Here is a 20,653-nt window from a genome sequence, read left to right on the forward strand (position 1 = left end):
TCACTTGTCACGTAGAACGACAGCCGTTCCAGATAAAGAAGTGCTGTCCAGTCTAGAAATGTACAGAATTCGTCTTCGGTAAATCTTATTGTTCACTTGTTCGGTGTGAGATCAACTGATTCTTATTATAAGTATTTTCTTGAATTGATACGCATATCACTAATAACAATTAGGTAAAATCAAAATCAAACATTAAACTCGTAACAAGAATTAACTAAATTATTGAAGATTTAATTACATAAAATTATATTGAGAATTATATTAAATTTCTAGAGGAAGCATCAACAATATTGTAAAATATAATTGTATAATAATAGGTATTGATCGTCTTCAGACCATTTAAGATTTGAAATTTATTAGTCCCGAAATAATTTTTTGATTTTTTGTTGATATTGTAGGAAATCTTTCTTGGGAAGAGGGACTCCTCTTTGAAATAAAATAAAAGTTTGAATAGAATTTAATGAAGATATATATACATATATATAGTATACATATACATACATAACAACATACATAAGCTGTATTTGAGGAACGCGTTATCAGTACTATTGCGTCATTCTAGTTTTGTTTTACATCTAATGACAGAGATAGAATGACACAATAACGCTGATAGTGCGCTCCACAAATCCAGCCATAGCCGAAAAAACACTCATAGAACAATTGAAGGGTTCGGTGCAAAAACTGTCAGCACCCTTTTTTGGCAAATATGACTTTTCGATTGGATTTAACGTACCGAATATTCCGCATCTTTTGGTGTAACAAAAGGACAGCTTCGACAGCTTCGAAAAAATGATTTTCACATATTTCAATAGTTTTTGTTAAAATATTTTGCAAAATATATTTGGAAAAACAGTTTTAATACTGTATTAATGCTATAGAATAAGATGATACAATTTCGAACGTGGTACGATTCTGAATGAAATAAAATTTGAATGCAATTTTCAAAATTCAAGTTCGATTTTTTCTTTTTGATTCCTTTTAATACCCTTCGCACAATAAGATAAGAGTTATCAAAGTTGAACCTTGAAAATTGAATTATTTTATTTCATTCAGAATTATACCAGGTTCGAAATTATATCCTGTCTTATCCTATTAATGTTATATTAATGCTGTATTAATAGTATAAGTTAAAATAAATATAGCTAATCATTTTTTTGTATCGAGCTCTTCAGTTGCGCTATGCTGCACTTTAATATACAAAGCATATTTGAACGCTTTATTTTAAAGAGAATAGAGATATCGCGAACGCGTGAGATACGATCAGAAAAAGCAATCATCGTGGTATAAAAAAGGATAACTTTTCCCTTGTTGAGCTCCGTTGGTTTTAACGATGGGAATATTTTCCATTTTTTATACATAGTACAAGTAGTATCATATTTGACTAACTTTGATATAGAAAATCATGTTTTTTTGTTTTGAACATTTTATTAATTATATACATATATATACATATATATAATACATATTATAATTTATGTTAAAATTTATTTTTGATACTTTGGTTGTTTTTATATATAAACATTTATATTGCAATATAATTATAGAATTTATTATTATTGAAAATTAAAAGATTTTGTTAAATTAAATAAGAAAACATTAAAAAATATATACCTAATAATAAATATAAGAAAATAAACGATGAAGTTTATTTTTTTTATTTAATTTTAAATTAATTTTGTTTAAACTAGCGCTTACCGAAGTATAATCTATTTAATATTGCAAATTTTGAAACTTTCTGAATAGAAATGTTTTTCTTGTTAGAAAATTGGGAGATACGGCAGTGTCTCAACGTTAATATAATATATTTAAGATTGATGACAGCCTTATAAAGTATTTTATACATTGATGGATCTTCAAAGAAATTTATAAATAAAATAATCAAAATACACATTAGAGTAAAATTTTATACTTTATGGAATTGCATAGTTTACATAGCCAAAATGTTTTTAAATTGAATGAACGTAAAGGTACACATCATCAATCGTAAAGCTACATCATGTTTAATATCCATCGATCATCAATGATTAATATTATAGTTAAATTAATATCTATATATATATATATGTGTGCATTTATATGTATATACAGATATATATGACTATTTTTTATATTATGTAAGCCGCGATGATGTTTATGATATCCATCTTCATAAAATATCAAGTGATTTATTAAAGCGTTCATTGAAAGTGATTTGTTTCTGCAAAAAAATATCTTTTTTAAGAGAATATTACAATTTCCTTTAGAATTATCCAATATTTCATAAATTATATAATTTATGCAACACATACTGCCTAAATAGTTTTGTTAAACAATTTTTTTGCTAAATTTGTACTTCTTTCTTTTACTGCAAGGTTTATTTTTGAAATTTTTTTGTATGTTGCTAACGTGTTTTAATTAAATATACTGTAATTAAATATCACAATATCTGAAATGAGCAATGTAAATAATTTTGCTAATTTTTATAGAATTTACTTATTCACGGTGAAGTTAATCTGTAAATAGGTACACGTCTGTTACAAAGTACATCGACAAAATGCATTCTGCACTAATATAAATAAATATTAAAAATTTCATAATTATTGATTTTAATTTAATTAGAGGCTTATAAAATATTCATAAATTTTCTATATATTCACAGTAAGCTTATAACACTTACTTCGTGTTATAAATATATATATATATATGCATATAAATTCAATTTTAATCTTTAATACTTTTCATTAAGAACATTTTACATGTTTTCCTTTTGCAAAGGTACTCTTTAAATTTTTATGAATTTCTTTTAAACAAAGTTAAGTTTATATAAAAGAAGTTATAAAAGAGAGAATGCAGATGATGATCAAAAAATGGTATTTAAAAAATGCATTTTATTTGATACAATCAATAGTGTGAAAATCACTGAAACAGAAACACATTAAAAAATAGTTAATAAAATTTTATTTAAAATAACCGGTTGAACGACGCACCATATTTCATAATTTTCGTTTTGTCTAAAACACAAATACAATAAGCGTGGAAAAGGAATCATGGCGAATACTTGTGCCAGATGCATACGAACAGTTTGTCAAAATCTATTCTGTTTAATGGATTGGCGCGTATTTAATTACGCTGAAGGCATAGATGAAGATTAACTATACTAGAACTTTTTTAGAATTTGCCCTAGTATTTATTGGATAATTTAACATGAAATCCGCAATGTTTTAATATTCCAGTTTTTCACTGGTGCCATTCATATTTTTTCAACATACCGCAGCTGCATGTAGAAAATAAAATTCTCGGTTCTATTTGATTGAAATAGACGACATTGCATAGCAAACATTTTTGAAGCTCTTGCGTTTCAATGCACACTTAATCAGATTGATGAGAGTTCCACAAAATTTTTTGAAGCCATTCTCAATTTTGTAATAGGGGTATTTAAGTTTTTATTAAAGATGATTGATTAATAGTTTTTTTATCAATAAAATAATTTTTGTAATGAGCAAAGACATGAAGCTAAAAGAGTTAAATTTTGTCTGACTTAGATGAACAGAAAAATATGTTAAAGTCATCTTAAGGCTCGCTAAAAGATTATGACATCTTTTTGACATCTTTTAGACTTCTCGCAACACAAAGTTTCACAGATAAAGAGTAAACTTTAAGGTACTGGCGGCTGCACTTCCCCAAATGTCTCTCTGAAATCGTTTCCGTCCCAGCCATGAGGGATTTTAATAAGCGGCGCGTAAACTCGTGGGAACGAAAAAGTGACGAAGTTCGAGTGCGGACGGTAGATCGAAGTCGCGCGGAGAATCGCGGAATCCAATTTAAATAATACTATCCTTCTGGCAACTTCGACTTCGGCATTTTCCTCAGGGAGCAAACGACCGATTGCCCACCTCTGCATTCGTCGCCCTTTCCCTCTCTAACTATTCGTCCCAAAGGAGCTTAAAAAATGATCCGCCAAAAGAAATTACAGACGTGCGCGCAGTTCTTCTGCCGACCTCTCTTTTTCTCCTTTCACCTTTCTCTATCTTTCTCATTCTTTTCCTCTCTCAATCTTTTTCTCCCTCAATTCCGTTTGGGACTGGATTAAATTCTCCATCGAATTCCGCAGCGTCTGTTCTCATCGAAAGAGAAGATTCCGCCGAAAACATTCACGCACAAACCGAACTGTCAATATCCCGCGAAGCTTTTAACGCCGAGCGAGTTAGAAAATGTCAACGACAGCAAGATATTACGTAATTACTTAAGCTTAAAAAAGAAGCCGTGAGCGACCGCGAATAGTAGTTTCTAACGGCGAATGAGAATGACAGCCGTCGTTCGCACGGAGATTATTTGCCAGACTGAATCCGGAGCATGGTGTGTGAACGTTAATCGAAATTTGAATCCGCGTATTAGATGCATGAATAGAGATGCGATTACTTGGCCATTATGGATATCATCATGTTTAAAAAAAATGCTGAATAATCTATACCGGTATTTTATGATTGCCAAAGTCTAAGAAAAAGTTTTTTCATGAAATCTATATCCTTAATTTAGATTCGTTAAATTCATAATATAGAGTCGTCGGAACTATTCCTTACCGATTTTGATATAGTTTGGGTATTGTAGAGTTGTAAAGCACCAAAAAATGTTAAACTCATATCTTTTTAATCTGCTTATTTCAAGATTGAAGGGTCGAAACAATCTCTCGAAAATAATTTTTCGTTTTCAGAGAATATCTTTGAAATTATGAGATATATGGAAAAATATTTCATATAAAAAAGTTTTATGATATATTTTATACTTTTAATAACGGTACATTCATATTTTTTGAATTTTTTGGTTTATTTCCACTCCCAGATTGTTTTAACTCCTAAATTTTGAGATAAGCAGATAAAAAAAAATTTATCTAATCTTTTTTATGCTCCACAATATATACAAAGCCCATTAAAATCGATGATGGACAGTTCTGACGATTTCCTTGTAAGAGATTAAGAAATCTATTTATATTGCCAACTTTATTTTTCTCAACAATACGGAGGCTAGTTTCAAGAATAATAATTTACGATATTAAAGTATTAATATAAATACATTAAATACATTAGGGTAACTCCGGCAAATACGCTGCACTGGGATTTATGCCACAGAAGTCAAAAAAAGTAGAAGGAATGGGGGTAAATTTCCCGCAACTACTCTGTTACATGCCTTTATGTTATATTAGTATTGTGTTATGATTTCAGCTTCTTACTGTTAATATTAATGAAATTATTATACGTTGAATCGATTTGTCACTGTAATAAGTAGCGCCATCATAAATTATAATCTACATAAAATGATTACTGTAGGGCGTGTAAAAGACCTAGTGATTATTTCGTGATACATACGTGTAGAAGAATAGTAAAGCATGTTTTACAACAAAATACAAGTGCTTTGCTTTCGTATTCTTTGTTTAATTTGCTGTCTTGTACATCCCACCTGTTTGGAATATACAGCATTTTTAGCGAATGGGATTTATGCCCAAAACATACAAAGTGCACAGATTGAAATCAGTGCACTAAATGCAATAAACGCATTACATGAAATATGTACCTCATATCATAACACTTGTAATATATGTAGGAAGATTGTAATTATTATTTATTACTTTATATACATATTTATCATTCTTATTTCTTAATAAAACTTTTTAAACGTATTTTATAAGTTATTGTGACATTTTATGTCTTATTTATAAGCATTATTTGTAAATTTTTCATGAGCCGTACATACCCCCCTCCCCCTATGAGTAGCCATATAGTATATCCCATCCCTATGGGATATATGGCAAAAATGCAAGGATTTCAAAAAGTTCATTTCTTAATACGAAAAATAAATATATATTTTGGATTTCTAATATTTTTTTCATAGTAATAGACAGTACAAAGTTTTTACTGATATAATTCGTTTACTTTAAACATAGTAAATAATACTTAATAAATTAAGTTTTCGATAGATGCGGCATGTATACCGGAGTTATCTTATTTAAATATACTATTTACATATTTTTAAAATAATAATAATAATTTATATTTTATATTTCTTTATTTCTTAAATTATAATTTTATTAAAAATTTATCACATATATTGAGAATTTTTATATTAATTAATGATTAAATACCTAAACAATTATAAAAATATAATTGTTAATTATGAAATAGTTCTAAAATTGTCAATAAATATTTTGTATTTTCTTTGTAAAAAAAGATGTAATTATTAAATTGTCAGCAAGTTCGTGATGGTTATATTTACAATAATTATATATAATTTTTTATCCATAATATATTGTAATCAATTAGAGGAATGATTGTCTAGTGCTCATTGCATGATGAATTATCTATTCCGTTTATTTAAGTGATCCATTTGTGTGAAAACATCATATCTCCTAATGATATTAGCATCAAATGTACTTGCTGAATGTATTTTACGATAATATCTTTTCCTAAAATAGCAGTTATTAAAAAATTTTTATTTTTATATTTATTATTAAAAATTTTAATGTTATATATTAAATTTATAAATTGTATATGTAGAGTAGACCGAGTCGAATTGAATCACAGGGCAAAAGTATACAAATCAAATGCATACAGAAAAATTTATAGGATAGACCGAGACGAATAGGATTAACGTAAATGTTGAGACAGTTAGTTGATATTTGTCGATAATTTTATTACTTTTTTGTTTCAGAAACAGCTCGTTTGAAATAAAAAAATAATAAAATTAACGACAAATATCGACTAACTGTCTCAAAATTTACATTTATCCTATTCGTCTCGGTCTACCCTATAAATTTTTCTGTATACGTTTGATTTGTATATTGTACTTTCAATCACATGCATTCAATCATTAAACTCGTGAGATTTTTGGATTTACACAAAATTATGACATTTTTAGATTATCTTATCTTTTTACCTTTTTTATATTTTTCACATTTGATTATTTTTAAACCAAATTTAAATTAAATTTAAATAAAGATTTAAAAATTCTGAAATTTTTAATTTTTAAGATTGTCTTATAACTAAATTGAATTTTAACTTTAAAAGTAGGTTATATTATATATTGAATATCCAATTTGTAAACACATTCGAGTAAATAAATTCTTTTGAAATTATGTCATGTAAGAATATTCAAAATTATATATGAGGATGTCGTGTTCAGCATAAGGTCCATCTAGCCCCCAAAGTGCATCAGGTAGTTAAAGCCCATTCCACCGAGTCCCTTTAACTTTCGAATTCTCGCTTTTACCGGCACAAAGGCACTCATGTATTGAGTTGAGTCTCTTGCTTGACAGCTTCATTTCACCCTAAGTGGTTTCGTCGTGTCGCATCCTCGGTATCGCGGACATTAATCAAGGGATTGCCCGAGTGTTTCAGCAAGTGCGTTAAAAGCATCCTACTGTAACTCATACTTACGTAACCAATCGTATTAAGTTATCTTCACTTGATAAACGATAGTCGTCTGAAACTTTGGATTTTCATTTATTCATTGAACTCTTCATATTCGTCTCATTTCGTCTTGTTTGTGTTTTAATTGATATTGATAACATGATATTAATATCGAAAATTTGTAAAATTAAAGATTCCTTGAATTAACTAACAATAAGTAGGATATTATTCTTATTAAAGCAGGTTATTCATCCTTAATAAACGTACTTTTGTGTTATGTACTCAATGAGTTTTCATTCATTTAAATGAAGAAGAGATACATAGCTCAATCGAATATTTTTATTATTCTTCATTGTAAATTATTGAAGTTATAACGAATAGTTGAAAGATTTTCTTTTATTCATTTGAATAAAATTCGAATTTTTAGTCTGACTTATCTCTGACAAATATATTAAGTAGTTAATCTCGAGCTTAAATTCATATGCCAGTAAGAATTTTATGATTAATTTATATTGTACAATAATTAGTCTACATTTAATTTCATTTATTTAATTAGTTTAATTAGTCTAATTAATTTAATTTTACAATGTTTAATATAATTCGATATGTAAGAATATAAAGATTTGTAATGTATTTTATGGGTTGAGAAACGTTACATTAAGACGAGAGCTTTGAATGTCTTAATAATATATGTTGGTATTATATTTTATTCGATTTTTGCTGCATCATAATGTATCCTAAATTTAATCAAAATAAAATTAAGAAGTACATTTAAAATATAACAAAATTTAAATAAAAATAATAAAATATATTAATATAAAATATATTACAGAAATAAAATAATCAAATGAGTTAAAATATTATTGTAAAATATTAAAATTACATGAATTTTATGATTTCCGATATGTCTAGTAGAGATGTTTGAATTTTAATACATTATAATCCTTACATTTTTAAAATATTAAATTCTAACATCATTAAATTATTAACTTCTTAAAAATCTTTATGAAGCGTAGAATCGCGCGATTGTAAAATTATACCATTCTAATACATAATGTTAGCAACTGCTATTTAGGTACAACGTACTATTTACAACTGCAAATTACAAAAGCCGATAACATGTAGACAGAACAAAAACGATTGAAGAAAGAACGAAAAACGTATCGAGAATGAGTTGATATCAAATTTTCATAGCAGTCGACATGAGAATCGTTGTCGGACGGGTATGCTGAATTTCAACAACAGGCTCGTTCGCAATTCTTTCGTTTGCGAGACTATTTTCGTAAACGTGCCGATTCTTCGCAAATCGAGAGAAAAGCGCACGTTTTCGAGACGCGTTTACGCATCTGGTCACGAATAATCCGTTCCCAATTCCCTCGAAAACTCGCGCGCAAGCGGCCGTCCGGTGCATTGGAGAGAAAGCTTTTTGCCGACAGCTTTTATCGATATGGATGATGTAACCGCAGGTCGATGCGTTTTGCTTTCGCGTTCGTCTAACTGAAGCGGAAGTAGATGTTATATGCCAGGTGTTATATGCACCATATCCTTCTTCTTTTAGTAAAGAATATCCAGGTGAAAAGCATGGGGTTGCAGTGAATTTTTCTCTTGTACTTTTCGCATTTGTCTATATGAACAAGATCGATATATATATATATATATATATCTATCATGTTTCTATTGTAACTATAGCCGACATTTTTTAGATGCATTTTGCACTTGCGCGGTTATTTGAATGGAAAAATATACTCAATTCCTACGCTCAAGTTATTCTCGCTTTTGAGAAAAATAACAACTTGATAATACTTTTGAAACTTTCACGGGTGTTTTCTTCAGAGGCGATGATAAACCGCAAACCCTTTGGCACCTCTAAAAAAGCAACAACTATTTTACCAGATTTTGATTTAATGAAAACTTTTCATTTTATTATTATTGACATCAGTATAACAGAAATTTACATCCTTTAATTGTTATATGAAAATGGTGTGCGTGTACTTTTTCTTTTTAATTGAATTTGTTTGAGTCCAAATTATACAAAATATTAACTAAAAGGATACATACATATTTATCAACTATATGCAAACGTTGCTTATTAAAAAGCAGTCACGTTTACCATATGAATATTTTATCAGAATTCAAATTGAAATTTTTCGAATTACCGTTTAAGCGAACAATTAGAATACATTTCTAGCCAGCAATCAATGCTGACTGCTCATGTCCTGTGTCACAGCACCAACTCTGACGATCAGCGATGATTCTGGACGTATAGTTTCCAAGGAAAGGCATCTAAAGGCAGGCAGTGTCCTCAGGCTCAGGTGTGAGGCGAGGGACGTGCTCGAGTCGCTCAACGAGTCCGTCGTTTGGACTAGAGGAGACGAGACGCTTACAGAAGACATTAGGTAAGTGCTTGAAATAAACCATCATGGCATATTGCGACCGTTTGTTTTCAATTTGGGATAGTTGCGATCTCTATCGCTTTTTCTATTTAGATTGTATTATTCCAGAAAATAAGTTTTCTCTAGACTATTCAGTAACGCATTTATCAAAACGCTATCCGTGTATCTTAAAAAATGCTATCTGTAGGTATTCATTCTCTTCTCCATCCTTTGTATTATATTTTTATTATTTATATGAATATATACGAATAGCATTTTTTTCATAAATAACATCTTATATTTTTATGATTATCTTTGTATTTAATATTTAGTACTAGATTCAAGAAGATCATGTGAAGACAACTACGAATTTTTTTATGTCTGTGACAATTAATTAAAGTCTATAAAAGTCTTTTATTAGTACTCTTGAAAATATTCTTATACTGTTTGGTTTTAAATCTGGATTTCTTATAAAATATTTTAATATGGATTTAATATAAAATACGTTATTAGTAGAAAAAAATACCTCGCAGATTTCTTTATTATAATCAATTAAGGAAACACGATATCCTGATCAGTTTTACGAAAAGAGAACGACTTTTTGTAGATTTTCCCGAACGATTCTCTCTCTATATTGCAGTTTTAGTGTAAAATATATTTAATAGATTAAAATAGATTAATTAAATTGAATTGTGACAGTTAGAATAGATAAATACCTCGAGGTTTGTTCAAAATCTATATTCCTAAAAAAAGCGAAGAATTTTTATTCCACAGTTATCTTGATCTTTCACATTCTGCTTTTTACTCCTTTCCAACAATGATAATTAGGATATTTACAAATTTTATACTATTTTCATACATAAGCTAAAAGATCATATTATTCTTATTTTTACTCGTAGGTTAAAAAAAAAGGATATTTGTAAAAATTGTTCAAAAATATGTACATTCGTATAGACTATATATATATATGTGGATATAGATCCTTTTATTAACGCAGTTTTGTAAAAATAAAATACTTGAAATACTTTATTCATATACTAAAAATAATAATCTTCATAGATTTTCTGTTAGAAACTCGGAGCAGTAAGGCGTTAAAATACACGCTTGGAATATAGGCGAATATTCACGCTCGGCGCAAACACGATCGTACCCCACTTTACAGTTCTACAATTTCTCTCCCACACGTAGGAGCGAACATCTTTGTGTACTCTATAAACACTTCATATCGACAGCCTGATATCGAATTTACGAAGAAAAGTGTGAGATACGTCTGAACGATACAGTGTTGTTGTAATAATGTTTGATATCAGCCTTGGAAAAAGATTTCTAATCTAAGTTCTTTTTCATATTATTTTTTTAAAATATAGAGTTTTAAGGATTTTTTACATATTTATTTTCACTTTTATATACAGAGTATCTCAGAATTAACGGACAAACTATGCAGTCTATGGGAGCAGTTACATATATTTTACAAATGGAAGTAAAAAGAAAATGTTACATGAAGTTTGGTTAGAAATACTTTGTTGCAAAGTTATAAATAAATATTGAAATGGAATATTTTGATGATATTTTGGTAGAATTGACATTTTGAACAGTTGCTATTTCACGACGATAAAAGTCTAGCAGCTATTCTTCTCGAGCGTAGCTGTTGTCTCGGGGGCTGAATATCATATTCACGCATTAGGTCGAAATGATACTACATTTAGAGATAGTAAATATGATGCGAATATACACACGAGATAAACATATTCGACCTTTCTATACACGGAATGTGTATTTTCATATTCTGTGCAATAGAAAATCCGTTGTTTCCTATTTTATGTTCCGTTTCAATATTTATTTATAACTTTGTAATAAACTATTCCTAGCCAAACTGTATATATTTTTTAAATTCCACTTATAAAATATGCTCCTGATGTAGAGTTTGTTCGTTAAATTCAGAGACATCATGTATAAACAGATATAAATTTTCAATTATACTTATAAAGTTAATGAAGATTCTGAAATTTTAAGGAATAATCTTTTTATGTAGTCAATTATGATTAATATAAAATAAAAAATCGAATTTTAGAAATCTTTCATGTGTGAAGAAATAAACATCTTTACGCGTTTCGAGATATTTCCAAATGTTATAGGAAAACTAAGTTTAAGCTATCTGTCAATTATATTTGTCTGTAAAATATACATTCTATTCGAATATATGCTCTCAAGCGATAAATTTATCGCTCAATCCTGAAATGAGTTTCTTAATTAAATCGGCAAGTAACGTCTGGTCTAAATCAGCATGCAGCAGATTAGCAATTTCTCCAATCGCATTCTATAATACACTCAACGAAATCATCTTCGTTTCTCTTCTTCGTAGCTATTTGATGATAACATAAATGTACAGAGTGCTCTGAGTTCTTTGTAGCATTTTTATTTTTATAAGTTTATATACAGTATCTTAATAAAAATGTCAAGATAATAATTTACGACTAATAAGAATTAAATTTAAAAATCATTAAAAATTACTTTTCAGGAGTGCGAATAGATATTGAAATCTTATGCTGTGTCTAATTTAGAATATAATATTTTTAATTTATTTTCATTTAAATTTCGCTCATTTTTAATGAAATTACAGCTGCTTGAATTTTAAAGTTCGTAACGCTAAAAACTTTTACTCCAACTCAATATAATATAAAAAATTGTCCCTTTCAAATTACATGTTCATAGAAATAGTAATGTAAAATATAATTTTAATTTTTACTAGAGCATTATGTTTAACTTGAAAATTAAAAAGATGCTTAAAATGTAACATTTTAGAATTCAATTAAGAATTTTAATTCAAGGATTAGAAAAAGAAAATTTTATTTATCTGAGTTATATAAATTTATTTAATCTTTGTAATAAAATGGTATTAAGTAAAATTTTTATGCTATCGACTCTTTAAAATTAAAAGTAGATTACATATTAAAGAATTCGTAGTCAAAAGAACACAGAAACATCCTGTATATTCGAGTAGAGTTTGTATATCAATGTGATACGTGAACTAGACAGAAAAAGAAATGTGAATAGAACCTTATCGCTCGATTTCGTTTCTAGCGAGAACAGAACAACAGAGATCTCGGCAGGCAAGGAGGTCCTTGTGATCGTCAGTACTCTCATTGTGGAGAGAGCCAGTCCCAGGCACGCAGGGAACTATAGTTGCATGGTGCCCGGCAAAGCCAAGACCACCGTCGCGGTTCACGTTCTCAACGGTGAGTACGTCCTTTACGTGCAATGCACACGTGTGCCATCATTATAGTCTTTCTCTTTCACCTGCTCTGAAAGGGAGAAAATTCCGTCGACACTTGTCAAAGCGAAACGAAGTTCCCTTATAGCCGAAAGACTTTGGAATGTGCACTATGGATTAACAATTTTGAAACTCGGATTGTCATGACCAAATGGTGTCCCCTTTCCGCTTTCAGTCCATTTCTGTGACCTTCTCGTTTAGTGGTTTCCGCTCTGCGACAGAAATAGAAATCTTCTATATATGTTCAAAGCTGCATTTCTAAACTCAAACGATTACGTGAAGGTATATCAAGTTTCGCTAGAAATCTCGAAGTTACATTGGCTTTTAAAGGTAATTTTAATTGTAAAAAAAAGAAGAAATGTTATTTTGTATACATATTTGTATGAATTTAATATGTGCTCTTGGAATTTATCTGGAAAATTTTACAGCTTTGTACTCACAAAGAGGCAATGTTCTTTGAGAAGATATTCTTTAGTATTAAAATTCTTGGAACCTTATTGATTGTGTGTGTGTGACAGAATTTTTCAGCACAATCAAAATAAAAAAGGTATACACGATATTTTCGGTATTTTTAAATAATGAAATATAAAGATAAACACACATATATATTTCTAAGTATTTTATTAAAGAATTCGTACAATTAAAAAGATTTCTTACAAAAAATTACTAAACCTCCACACGAGCGGCCGAAAAGATCCTGGCTACTTCGTTCTCTCTATATCATTCTCTTGAATTACTTCTTCTGTCTGTATTCATAGTCCGTTCTTATTTTAAGACTATCTTAAGTAATGTCTTAAGATGTGCTAATACGACTCTCTGATTGGTTCATGACATCTTAAGACTGTACTTAAGACGGTCTTAAATATAAGATCCGACTATGAATACCGCCCATAGTTTACTTCCTCAAGGTACACATACTGAACGTGAGTATTTTACACAATCGAATTGTGGCCACCATTGGCATTATAACTAATGACATAGGTACTTCAGCGCACTTGGCGTAAAGTGGAATATTCGCTTCTCGATATCCTTCGTGCCACTAAAGATATTCATGTAAAAATTTAGTAATTTTTTATAAAAAACTTTTTTAACTATTCTTTACAATAAAATACCGAGAAATATGTATCCGTATTTATTTTTATTTCTTGTTACTTCAAAATGCCGGAGGTTTATCGTATACACTCTGTATCAAATATTAAAATTCTGCGAATATCAAACATTACGAATATCGATACTGTATCGATATACTTAGTAATTGATGCAATAAAACGTTTTGAATCTTTTTGTCCGTTTAGTGTCGAAATATGTATTTATAAAAATTACATCTTTCATCTAACCCATCTTTCGCCGGCAATGTTGGACTTTAAAGGTGCAATCGAGTGTTTGAACGTAAATGCTAGTAGATAAATTTAAATTTGTAAAATATAAATAAAATATAAGTAAAATATAAGTCCATCTATAATAGTAAAAATTTATCGTTAGAATTTTTACATGTAAAAATTTTTTTATACTTTGATATAGTCCGGAACAATACAAAAAATCTGCACTGAAGTTCGAAGACTCAGATTATGGACGGAAAGTGAAAATGTCACATTGTCGATGGAAGGTTAAGATTGATAGAAATCATCTTTAATATCTGAAATTAATTTGAAACGAAGATAGTTTATTATTTTCTGTGTTCATCATTTCTTTGATTTGCCTGAAGCTTCGATAAACAAAATGAACAATTTTTTTTCTTTAAGTGCTTCTTAGTTCTTTTTCTTTTACTAGGCATCTATACGTGAACTTTGTGTATATCGTCATTGCTTTTCGCGTTGTTCCAACGAAGGTAGAGCAAGTTATCATAAGTCTGGTAGTTACTTATCAAACTTGAATGGACCTGCTTGTCGCGCAAAGGACGGCGGGAATACGAAACAAGGTATAAATCGTGGGGGATTTGCACGGTGATTACTCACGGTTGAGCTGCACGAGCACGTTTTTCGCTCCCTGCTATTTCTGGATACAGCACGCGCTAACCACGTGCAGCGCGGTTACGACGGCCGCCTTTCTCTTTCTGGCAATATAGAATGTTAATGTTGCTGTAGCTCTTCATTATTTCACACGACCCTCCGCCGGCATTTCCGAAAATTTGCGAGGACGCTTAATTTATTCCAGTCGGCCGCATTTGCGTGATAGGGAAATATTGTGCGTTTTATCACACGACGCCCGCTCGGGACTGTGCCACCAGAAAACACCTTTTCCACGGCTCTCTACCATCCGACGAATTCGACGAAATGGATGTCCCGAGTACTTTGCCGCGCTTTTCGGAAAATGTCTGATTTATCAACGAAAGGGTACTTCGCGAAAAGCTTTCCCCAGTTTTCGCGATGTGAATAATAAACGCGTCAGATATTCTGAAATGAGAACTGTCTTAAAAAGATTTCTATTAATTATTTCATAAGTAATATTTCTGAGCTTTTCAATTCACCAAATCTATTATCGCGTGAACTATCGGAAATAAAATATTCGTTGAAGAAAATTGAAGCAATATTAATGATAAAGACAATTTTACTCTTTTGAAAGCTTGATAAAAATCTTCAAGAACAAGGAAAATCGCTCGCGCGGGTTTACGGCGATATGTCATAAAACAGGCTATTAATTATAAGGAAGTGGTGTGTAATATGTAATACGACTGAGGCGTAAGGGCGATGAAGAAATCCCTTGTAAAGCGTACGCTTTCCAGGACGAACATCAGTAAGATGGGAAACTCCTCTTTATCCTGTAATGCGCTTAGCAGATGTACCGAAAACTCGGCGAGAAACTCGAAGGAGAGGAGGCCGTGTTTCTTCGCGACATTATCCATTCAACTACTTGAGTGTAACTCTCACGCGACGTTCAGATCTCGCTCGATTGCATCTATTCCAGAGTATCTAATCGTGTCGCGATGTGCAGAAAAGAGTATACGACGTTAAATTAATTGAATTTTAATTATCTATTAGACATACTGTTGCTTGGATGAGCTTATCGTGAGATGTGCAAAAGAGATACAGTTGTATTTTATTGTCATCCATTACGAAGTTTTAAGGAGTTCTATTTTGATCTTATAAGAGCTTGATCATATAAAAAAATTCTGTGATAAAAATTCTTTGTGAAATGTGATTTCGTAGGATAAATGCACATATAATTGGATTCTTGTCGAAGTTTCGTTTCGAAATAAAAGAGTGATAATCTTCTAAAGCTTTCAGTGGAGACAAAATCCAGAGTAATAGCATTTCAGAAATATATCTTATATAAAAGAAGAATTTCTTCTTACAGCTCGTTTTAAGGTAAAAGATAGAAGGGCGTTGATCCCTAAAGCTTTTAGTCGTGATCGCCAAGAAAAACAGAAGCAGAGGAAACAAACAGCAGATCTTGTAGTATTGATTAAACGTAATACACGATAAATATTTACAATAATAATATTTACAATAAAAGCTATTTTATAAAAAGTATGATACATAATATATAACACAGTATACAATTTTTATGAAATTTTTAATAAAGAATGCTTTTAATTGAAATAGGACTTAGAAATATTAGTTTCGAAATGTGTCTTCGTGTGATACATGAAAAAATCCTATTGAGAAAAATATTAAAAAGAATCAGAGAAGAATAAATAACTTACGGAACATACGCTTTTAGCCATATATAAATATATTTACGTTAAAATAATATTATATTATTAAAAAATTATAACTTGATTCTTACATCTTATTGAAAATAAAAGACTTTTGGAATCTGTAAAGTTATTAATACGTATAGTTGCCAAAAATTGAAGCACGATGCACGCAATACAAATAAATTTACGGTACAATTATTTTATTAAAATAAAGAAAAAGTAATTGCTTTTATAATATAAAATCAAAAAACATTTGGTGTAAAGTACAAGAAAATGAAACGAAGGAATGAGGAATACGAGAAACTGCACTTCAGAAAAAGATATAATCATCCTCAAAGTTTTTAGCAAGATGCAAAACGACTTGAATTCTACTGAAAATTCGACGCAATATTAAAGTCGTTCTGAGAAATCAGATCACGTATCTTTCCGTAAGAAACAGGGGAAACGGTTTCGTATTTGGCTGACAGGATCAATGCACTTTTAGAAACGTTAAGCGAGAACAGTCCCGAGCTCGCTACGTCCGTTTTGATATAGCTGACGGTGGCACAAATCTTTTGATACTTTGACAATGCACAATGTGCATTGTGTTTCTTTCTCGATGATCCATAACGAAACTCGCGCGTTTGCCAAGACGGCGGGAAAAAAGAACGGTCTTCCTCGCAAAGGAGGACGATGTTTTATCACAGGGAGATTTGTATTCTCGAGATGAACAGATAAGAGAATGAGAGATAAGAAGAAGTACGAAAGCAGCGCGTTAATCTCCACCTTCTCGCGGACATAATACGCGCTGCTTTCAACAGCTCGCCTTCGTTCGGAAGCCACTTCTTTTCAAATGTAAACTCAGTACAAGGAAATCTTAATCTTTCGTGCGCCTGTCATGATCTTGAAAATATACCTTTGATCTTCTCCAGCCGTGCCATCGTTTCATTCCTCGCGAGTGCACTCATTGCTGTCGCAATGGTGGTACCGCTTCAATTTCGCGAGTTACGTTTCGTTGAAATTAATCTGTCGAAACGATTTTGATCCCTAAATGAAAAAAATTGAAAGCAAATTCTCTTTTCACTTGGTATAATTTGTTATTATTTCACGTTTATTATATAATATTCGTATTTTTTTAATTTGTAATATTTAGAATAAAGATACCAAGTTTCGTATGAATAAAATGTAAACTTTGAGTACCTTAGAAAATTTGTGAAGTATAAAAAATGTATAGAAACTTAGTTTTTTGATTTTTATTCACGTCACCTCAATAGAAGACTCTCGCGTCTCGTGGAATATTGAATTTATATTTCATTTTCTACCAACACATCGAATGGACCACAAAAGATACGAACGTATATATTCCGGCGCTACTACCAATAGTGTAGTTTCTTTCACCGGCGCAGGTCTGACAGTCATATGAATGACGAAAGCGCGATACCATAAGATTAAACAACGTCGTTTACTGCATACATATAGGCGCAATCTTTATTCAATGTGTCGTCGTTCGCTATTAGAGGCCTCGTGTAAACGACGATGAGGGTGACTATGATGACGACGACCCGGATGCACGTTTCATGGAAATAGAAATGCCAGCAGTCTAATGTGACGGCGACATGGAAATGGAGCGAATCGTGGAGAGGGGTTGACGGCGGGATGGTCGAGGGGGCAGTGAATGCACCTCGACAGGAAAGGAGCGCGCGTTATCGTGCGACCACTTTTTTCGTCCATTTACGAGCTTTATTCCGAGCGGCTGCGACGGGCTCACATCTGCTAAAGCGCGTCTAATGCTTCCTGACCCGAGGCTCACGTGCGCGGATAAGAACGGCGTTAACCTCGGACGAGCATAATAAGGCACTCGCGCAAGACGGACGACTTTGCGGCACGGAGGGTGGCCGCGATAGCGTCACGACGCGATTTCGCGCCTGTGACATTGGGCTTTTGCCATGAACTATTCGCACGGATAGATTTTAGTCCGTTCAATATTGAGACTGTACGTATTCAGAGAGAAATCTGAATTTTTTATAAGTTTTTTTCCTATAGTGTTATAAGAGTTTAAAAGAATTTTCGAATTGAATTGAATGGGGATCAATCTTGACCGAAAAGAAGTTTATGAAATGGGAAAGCGCATATGTATATGAAATAATCTATTATTATTAAAAAATATATTAGTTAATGTTAAATGCTATATAATTTCTTTTAGAAAATAAAACATTTTCTTTTCTTTTAGCTCAAAATTTAACTTATTTTGTTATTTCATTTAGATTATGAAATTTTATTATTAACTACCTGTTAACTGCTGCATTTGCTCGAATAGTTAAATAATAATACGACAAGTCGAGCTCACAATACTCCTTATTAATATAATTCAATAATACGCTTTTATTTATTTTTATTTCCAATGTGTTTTAAATAATAAATAAAAATGAGATTGTAAATTTGAGAATAAAATCAGTAGGTTTTACTTGTTTAAAGAACATCTTGGGTCCGGGAATAACTTCATGTGCAAACTAATATTTAGCGTAGCGTATTACGCGAAAATGAAATTCATCTTGCTCGAGGCATTCATATAGGCAATTCACATTGACCAAAGTATGAAATTAACGGTACTGTGACGCATTAGGAACAATGTCAGCCGCAAGGATTCCATGCTCTGGTATTGATCGAATTGAGTCTGCCGATTCACATTGTCATTAACGTATTCGAGCAATTTGGCGCGTAACTAAGATTATTAGTGAACTAAATTCTCAAGTGTGTATTTGTTCTAAAAATGAGGCTATAAAATCACGCACAATGTACATATATTACTTCAAGTATTAATGAATTATATAAAATAAGTTATAAGAGAAAAAGGTCTCACTTATTATTAAATATTTTATTTAAAATATGTTTTAATTTTTTTATACTTATACTTTAATATTATGTAATATAATATTATATAAAGAACTAAATGAACTTATAATGACTATTAAATTTTAAAATCTAAAATTTTGCATGTATTTGTTTAAATAAAAATTAAATACAGTGATAATATAATAAAGTGATAATTAAACAAATACGCGTAAAACTTTATACATAAGTTTGCGTTTTTTAATCATTTAAAGTTAAATTCAATACTGCGTTTGATTTTAATATATTATGGTTTTAATATGTATATTATGATTAATATACGTATGACTCTGCAATTAATCCCGGAAGAAAAAAATAATGTCAACAATCTTAGAGTTTGTGTGATTATTTTTTTATTTGAAATATAGATATTCCTTTTTAGAGTCAATGTATATTGGAAGGAATTGTAAAAATTTTTGAAGGATTTCTCATAATCAAATTTTGGAACGGATCTTATAATGCCAGTTAAAGTCTTTTGAATATACTCTTTTATTTGCATATCAAGTTATGGAGAAAGAAAGAATTACAGAGCGCTAAATCCGGCTAGTACAGTTATAAAGTTGTATAATATTTTTTTTCCAATATGTCTTGTACGAGCTTCGATTTATACTATTATTATATAACAGCAATTGAGATACAAAAGATATTGTCACTTTGATAGCAAAATGATGTTAATAGGAATCTATAGAAAAAAACTAGTTGTAAAGGATGTTTGACGTTTATATATAATATTATATGATTTTTTATAAAATAATATTTTTTATAAAAATTATAATAGTATGTGAAAAATGAGATTATTTCTTAATAATCTCGTTATTTACATATTATTACAGTTATGATTAATGTAATAAGCGTACTAAATATGAATATGAAATTATCATTTTAGATCGATGTTAGAATTTTGTATTCAATTGTTTTAAAAAAGCTACTTTTTGCATATAATAAAAATAATGCAAAAATAAAATTGGATAAAGTACAAAATGTATAATACGAGGGGCACTATTTATATTTTGAGCCTAATAATAAAAAAACAGTAATCTGTCATTGAAAATGACTTTATTGTTTTTCAAAATATTCTCCTTTATGATTTATACACTTTTTGTATTTCTTAAGCATTTGTTTGCAC

General features: G+C 30.3%; 1 protein-coding gene across 1 annotated transcript in view; it reads left to right on the top strand.

Moving 5' to 3' along the window:
* Positions 1-20,653, top strand: part of LOC108727823 (uncharacterized) — a 62,281-nt gene that overhangs the window by 15,655 nt on the left and 25,973 nt on the right. Inside the window, exons 5-6 of the mRNA XM_018456086.1 lie at positions 9,607-9,775; positions 12,833-12,987. Coding sequence (XP_018311588.1) covers positions 9,607-9,775; positions 12,833-12,987 — 324 coding nt within the window. The remainder of the gene's footprint in view (positions 1-9,606; positions 9,776-12,832; positions 12,988-20,653) is intronic.

This window comes from Mycetomoellerius zeteki, unplaced genomic scaffold, assembly GCF_001594055.1.
Source record: "Mycetomoellerius zeteki isolate Tzet28-1 unplaced genomic scaffold, Tzet1.0 scaffold548, whole genome shotgun sequence".
Classification (NCBI taxonomy): Eukaryota; Metazoa; Arthropoda; class Insecta; order Hymenoptera; family Formicidae; genus Mycetomoellerius; species Mycetomoellerius zeteki.